The 7,328-nt window shown below is 32.1% G+C and overlaps 1 protein-coding gene across 1 annotated transcript; it reads left to right on the top strand.

Moving 5' to 3' along the window:
• The first annotated feature begins 367 nt into the window (after positions 1 to 367).
• Positions 368 to 7,070, top strand: LOC118199635 (uncharacterized). Its single transcript, XM_085817921.1, has 3 exons — positions 368 to 942; positions 5,066 to 5,576; positions 6,447 to 7,070. Exons 2-3 carry the CDS (start codon positions 5,231 to 5,233, stop codon positions 6,737 to 6,739), a joined length of 639 nt encoding a protein of 212 aa, XP_085674047.1. The 5' UTR covers positions 368 to 942; positions 5,066 to 5,230; the 3' UTR covers positions 6,740 to 7,070.
• The last annotated feature ends 258 nt before the right edge of the window (positions 7,071 to 7,328 follow it).

Genomic DNA, 7,328 nt, shown 5'->3' with positions numbered 1-7,328 from the left:
AAAATCTGACTATGGCACGCTCAAGGGAAAAAAAAAAAAAAAGAAGAAGAAGAATCATCTAAATTTTCAAATTACAAATATAAATAGCAATAGTAAAAAGCAAATACAAAATAACGCTTCACGCTATCAAAATTGCTCATTTTCTTAAATATCAACAACTAAATAGTATTTCAACTAAAACACATAATGTAAACAAGAACTTGCCCGATGCCCAAAAAAATTCAAAATTATCTATGAAAAATATGAGCGCATTGTGACGCAACGGCATCATTCGTATTCGCATAGAAACCGCATCATTCGTATTCGCATAAAAACCGTATCATTCGTATTCGTATAGCAACCGCATCATTCGTACTCGAACAAACCGCATCGTACGACAGATGCGAGTAACGAAATGAATTTGTGAGTACCGAATCGGTACTTCGAGTCAAACGATGTACCCGTTACTCAGTAACGAATACATGCGGTTTGCTCCAGCTCTAATGTGCAGTAAGATGCGTCATGCGGTAACATGCTGTAGACATGTTATTTCTAGCAGAATTGCTCGGCGTCCGCTATAGACTCAAGGTTCTGTAGACTATTGACTATTGGCGACGTATTATAAGATTGGCGACTAAAGACTTGTTGTTCCAGTAAATTTCTCCCTGTTCTCTCGTGAAGATCTGTGAACAACGACTAATTTTCGCAGAGCACTTTTTAATGGATTTGTGGTGTGACTTTGTAGTATCAATTAATTGTGTGTCTTAATTATCTTTTCATATTATACGCGCATGTAGTTTGTTAAATAAAACTGGTATGCAAATTTAAGAAAAATGGCTAATAAAAGGCGAAATTCTGATGAATCTGATCCTGAATCTCATATAAATAAAGCTGTGGAATGTATTCCAACTTTTGAAGCCATGGGACTGAAACAAAATCTCCTTCGTGGGATATATGCATTTGGTAGCTATGAAATTATTTATATTTATATCAATGCAACTGAATCGTTTTAAAATATCATTATTGTGTTTTCCTTGTATAGTTGAGTCAGTATTTTAAAAGTTTGTGTCACTAATTTTTGTCAGAAAGTCGTTGGCGATAGGGTCTTATTTGTCGGTATGCTTGCCAGCGGTAATGGTTTTAGCGAGATTAAGTTTTGAAATGAAACATAATGGAAAGCATGTTCAAGTCAAATTTAATTTTTAAGCATAGTATTTGGGTGCATATCGTGATATGAACAATTTTTAAGTTAAATTTAGCTAAAAATTAGCTCATTAAACGTTCACTGCCTGACATAAGAAATGTAACACCATGTAAGATTGGGTAGAACGTGATGTCAGTTGATACTCGGACATAGCATGCATATGATAGTTTGGTGGTAGTGGCAGTCAGCTGCTTTTTGCCATTTGTTGCAAAAATTTTCTCTCAGATAATGGAGCATCCAAAGCTCCTTGCACATTCTACAAAATCTTCATATTATTCGACTATGGGGCTGTTAATGTTTCTGTTCATACATGTTGATCTGTGCATTGTGTAGTACGTCTAGATGAACCTGGTCTTTAAGGATTATTTACATTTACATTTCCATCATGGATCCATCCAGACCAAATTCTATGCACAATGGATGCATCTACATGCGTTTCAGCAGCAATATGATGGTAAGACCAACCAGTTGTATATAAGCCTTCAATTTGACCCCTCATAAAAATCATCTCTTAGCCGACACTGCTTACAGTGTTGTTGTCCAGGCATCTCTTCATTCACATGTGTATTCTAGAACACTGTACTTCTCAAAATTTTGGATTTTCTAAGTAGCAGACAGTAACAACCGTAGGTTCATAATATGTTTTTTTCCCTTTTATCTCGTGCTATTAATCGGATGACCATGCATTTTCATCACGTGCATGACTTGTTACACTACGAATTCCCTAAAATTTTCATATTTATATGAATGAATCTTCATGGTGTTGCATTTCCTTTGTCAGGCAGTTAATTAAGCGCAAGTATTATAAGTCAAATTAGTTAATTTTTTATGAAGTGAAATTTAGCTTGTTGAATTTGATAATTAGTGCAATTGTGTCATTGTGGATGTTTGGTGGTGTTGAAAGATCAGGCGAATTTTTTTTTTCTGTGTGATTGAAGAAAGAATGCCTGTTAAAGATTTTAAAAGAAAATATTTTTCCAGGATCTATTATTATTTCAGATTGTTGAAAGTCATGTGATTGCCTTAATGATGAGGGATTCATACACTTCTGTGTAAATCACAGTCTCGTTTTAAAGAATACTGAAACAGATGCACATAAAAATTCTATTGAGGACATGTGGAATGACATTAAAACATTAAAAAGTAAAGAGTACTCAGCATGTAAAAGATGATGATTCATGCCTGGCCAAGTATATATGGCCGTGAATGCCATATTTAAAATGTGAATTCTTTCTATGCTTAGAACACATCAGTGTATTTTGTTCAAAATGTAAACAAATGAAATAGGCATTCTGTATTAGATATGCAATAGAACTTAGAGATATGGTAGTTATTTTGGTATTTTCATTTATCTTAATTTTAACTCTCTATGAGCTTATTTTGGAAATTCATTTCCCCCGTATTGGGGATACTCAGATAACCGGCACTTGGCGAGGCGAACTTCCAGAAATCGCGTTCACCTACTTGAGCGATAGTCGCCAAACAGTGGGAGGACAATTCAGGTTGCAAGTTTAAACCTTCACTAAGCTAGGGAAAAGGGAAGGGATATTTTCTTACGCCTTACTTCGGCTGTCATGCGACTCTGCAGATGAATCTTCGTGTTGATCACGTGACTTTGTCAGTAGACGTGGTGAATACGCTCATAAGCAGTTTGTTGTATTTTTAGATTACTATTAAAATTATTAATGACTTAAAAATTAAATAATCAATCAAATTAAAAATGTTAATAATTATCAAATTAAAATGATTATTTAATTATATTTCATTAATAATTAATAAATTAAATATGATTAATTAATTAGATTTCATTAATAATTAAGAAATTATATATGATTAATTATTTATATTTCATTAATAATTAAGAAATTAAATATGATTAATTAATTATATTTCATTAATAATTATTATTAAATTAAATATGAATTGTGGTCCCAGAAACTTAGAAGTTCAGGAGACGGGCTCCCAGTTGTCGTTTAATTACCTTATAAATTATTTTCTAAACAACTTAATGACCTTATAAATTAATTATCCTAATAAAACAAAGTAGATAACATATGGTCTTTTCCTAACTTATCGTTCGCATTGACACATTTTTTAAAATTATTTACTTAATATTTAAGTATATGTTATTTATCTAGCTATAACAAACTAGAATTAATTTCTAAATAAATTAATTGTACTCCTAACACGAATTATTTAGAATAAGAAAAGCACTCGCGGGTTATTTGCACAAGATGGCGGAAATCCGTTAGTCGGAACTTAACTCCAAGACGAACTACTAGGGTGCAACAGTTTTACCGCTATCTCGCTGACACACTCTGTATCATACAAGCAATTTTTTAATCCCTTCTCATCAAGTTTATATCAAAAAAAAAAAATTATAATACTTTGAAATGCTAATAAGTTAATGTAAAATATTAAAGAAACAATATTCTGCTACTTTTCTATGTCAAGGATATTTCACTGATTTCTTTACATGGAGGATTTTGCGGATTAAAATTCGGTGTATGAGTAAAAAATTTAAACTATTAAACAAAACATGAGCAAAATTCTTTCTTAGATAAACAAATAAAAGTTAATTAAATTTATATCTTCAAACCTTTGAATACGATTTATCTTCATAGTTTTTTCTGCTGTGTTGTTACTCATGTTAGTTTTTAATGGTAATGAATATACATATTGAAAATTTTGCATCACCGTATTTGCAACAAATACATAACCGAAATATATTGTTAGAAATCTTGTTTCCCTGCAGTATGCAATTCAGGATTACATTTCTTTGTTTACCTACATTAAAACTATTTTCTTGTTTCAAGACGAAGGGGAAAAAATTCTGCTTCCGTGCTAATAAATTCAAAAGATGCTGGTTTTTGAAAAACCTGTAAAAAAAACGCGAAAATTAAAAAAAAGGAGGGGGAGAGAGAGACAGATGTGTTGTTAAGTCAAGATTATTTCAATGAACGGTTACGGTTAAGCTGCAGTGGATTCGCTTTGTGGTTGTGCATGTCTTGAACATAGGAAATGTTAAACATTGCTCTTACTCCAATAAGATTAATATTTGTTTACATTTTTTAGATATAGAATCACACAGACAAAAAATCAGTCATCGGGTTGGTACAGTATTTGCATTAACACGAATGATGTTGCCACAGTGGTATCCAATTTATTGCCGATTTACTTACAAAATTCAGATAACCTTTTCATTCAGTTCATTTATAAACAACATTAAAGACACACATATTAAAAAAGGAACACTTTTTCTTCACACAGTCGTCTATCAAATTTAATTTTTGCAAAACCTTTTATTATTGAAAAAATATCTGCTACTTATTAATGCAAAATTATGTTAACAAATAAAAATATAAAATACGTTTATATACATTTTTACTGTTTATGCAAGTAATTTTGATCAAACAAATTTTTCTACGAAATTTTGATTATTTACATGGAATCGATTTTTTGCGAAATGACGTAGGCGCAAAACTCCGCGAACTTTGACCTCTCAACTCTGAACCTACATCATTTTGGTTGAGTGCCCTGTGTGTATTGCTTCAAAAGGAATCACCTGCCAAAGCAAGTATTTTTTCATTTAAACTTTTATCTGTTTGCATCTATTGATATTTGCATATTTGAATTACTAATTTTTATTTATATTAAAATTTTTATTTCTGTAACTCAGGAATATTTGTAATTTCTTCATATTTCAGAAGTTATTAATATTTATTTCTGCATTTTTTCCCTGTACTACTAAGCCTTTATTCCTGTATGTTATCAGTGTTTTAGTTTGATATATTGTTAGCTTAAATTTAACATCTCTTTTAATTTAAAAATAATACATTTAATTTAATATTTGATTTGATTTATTTAATTTCATTTTGTTAGGTTCTATTTTTTCTTTGCTATGGCTACTTCATCATTAATGCAGAAATTGAAATACTTCAACATGATGACAGGAATGTCATTGATTAATGATGAAGAAAAGGCAGTTATTTTAGCAACAGAAGCTGGCTTGCTTCCGAAAAAAGAGGAGGCCCCACCTTGCCCAAAATGGGTTGTGGTCATAAGATGAATGCCAATTCCAGGAAAGAAGCAAAACTTGGCTGGAGATGGATTTGCAGCAACAGGAATAGAGGCAAGTGTCCAGGAATGGTTAACCCCGTTGCAGGCACATTTTTTGAGGGGACCAAAGTTCCAGTCAGGGAGTGCATGGTCTTCATATTCCTCTTTGTACTGGAGATGAATTTCACGTTTATAAAGATGAATTTTATGTCATGGAGGAAAGAGCAGAAGTTGCCAGAAATACGCGATGAAACAATATGCGACTTTATGTCCTATTGTAGAGAAATCTGTGAGGTATTTGCCTCTCATCACAGTACACAACTTGGTGGAGCAGGTAAAGGATTCTTAATTTTTTTCTGTATTTATTTTGTCTCACAAATTAACTGAGCCATGTATTTAATTCAACTTTTAATGAGATATGCATTACCTTATATTTTAAGTCCCTTACCAGTCGAGTGATAAAATGACTGAATACTCGTAGTTTAACCGTAATGAAGATCCTAGCAAACAGGCTGGCTTCGCTCCCAAGAGTATTCACAGTTTTCACCATGTGTAACATGAATACAAGTAAGTTCCCCTAAAAAGTACTCCATGAAGGCACCTCTCCTTTTAGGCAAATAGCCCTTTATTGCATTCCTATAATGTAAATAATAATTAGTTATATTTCAGGGTACTTATGTATTAGCCAATACTTACAGATGCACTGCTAACAATACACTGCAGTGATGCTTTCTTTAGAATACTGCAGATGTTCCGAAATAATAGTTCCAGAAAGATGCCAATTGTTAAAATATAATAAACATTTTTATTTAATTTTCAGTTTGCCGAAGAACAGCAAATATTCCAGTTGCAATGCTTCAAATTGCAGATGATAGAAATCATAAAATGGAAATGTTATCGACTGTTCAAGATGTAATTGAGCTGGGAATTGGTTGGTGGAAAGTTGCTTGCCTAGTTATGCAGGAGAATTCGTGTGGACGAAAGCTGCAGGTTAAGTTACGTTAGGACATTTTAACATATTAAAGTCAAAAGGGCTATCTGTGTAAAAGGAGGAATGCCATTGTGAAGGACGTTTTGAGGGAAACTGGCTTATAATCAATTTACACATGGTGAAGATTATGAAAATAGTTTGCTCGCCTGGTAGACGTCATTTTATTGCAAAATTGTGATAATATGTTTCATTTACCTTTTATTTGCCTTGCAGGTAAAACCATTTTAGTTGATGAGACATTTCTTACCAAGCGTAAGTATAACAGAGGGCGGGTTACCAAAAACATGACAATAACTGTTTTAGAAATATATTGTCGAGAAGACAAAGAAGGGCTGTTTTTTAGAGTTAATGGGAAAAGCAAGCGAGATATATGGCCATATATAAAGCGTCATGTTCATCCAGAAACTTCAGTCATTTGTACCGATTCAGCTAAACAGTATAAAAATGTAGAAAGCATGTTCTCTGGAGCTGTTCACAAGACAACAAATCACAGCAGAGGTAATTAAATCACTTTGTTTTCATATCTGAATATATTAATAAGTTAACAATTTGTGAATAATTATTTTACAGGTCATGATTGGTTAATCGGTTACAGTCAGCTTGTTAAAAAAATATGTTTATGAAGAAATTTTCTAATGTTAAATAATTTCCTCAAGAATCTACACAAAAGCTTATTGACATATTTCCATTACAGGTGAATTTGTAGCTGAAAAGGATAAATTCAATATGATAAATCAGTTAGAAAATGAAAACAAAATTTTTAAAAGAACAATTGTTAATAGACGCAATGATCAAAGTCTGATACAGTATATGGCCCTTCATTATTACAAGCGTTTTCGTTTGAAGCAATTTCAATATCCGGGCGAAAAAATTTACCAGTTCCTACAAGATATTAAAACTGTATATCCTGGCTATGGAAAAAATGGTTTAGAGTTGAAATTTATAAATGAGCCAACAGTACAAAGTGAGGATATTGAAGATTTAATGCCACCGAAAAAAGCTGCCCGTCAAGATGATGAAATGCAGTTTATTGAAGATGGTGATGATATGTGGGGTAAGAATAAGCATTTTTTCATTTTAATTTATTTTAAGAAC

The sequence above is a fragment of the Stegodyphus dumicola genome, chromosome 1 (assembly GCF_044657685.1).
Source record: "Stegodyphus dumicola isolate Sdum_Otavi_A_Nest chromosome 1, ASM4465768v1".
NCBI lineage: Eukaryota > Metazoa > Arthropoda > Arachnida > Araneae > Eresidae > Stegodyphus > Stegodyphus dumicola.
Note: the sequence above shows the minus strand (reverse complement) of the source record. Positions and strands in the feature narration are given on the sequence as shown.

Excerpts from the sequence above, each read along its gene's own strand:
- LOC118199635 (XM_085817921.1), top strand. The coding sequence starts at position 5,231 with ATGGGTTGTGGTCATAAGATGAATGCCAATTCCAGGAAAGAAGCAAAA. Across the intron at positions 5,577-6,446 it reads TACACAACTTGGTGGAGCAG|GTAAAACCATTTTAGTTGAT; the intron begins GTAAAGGATTCT and ends TTTGCCTTGCAG.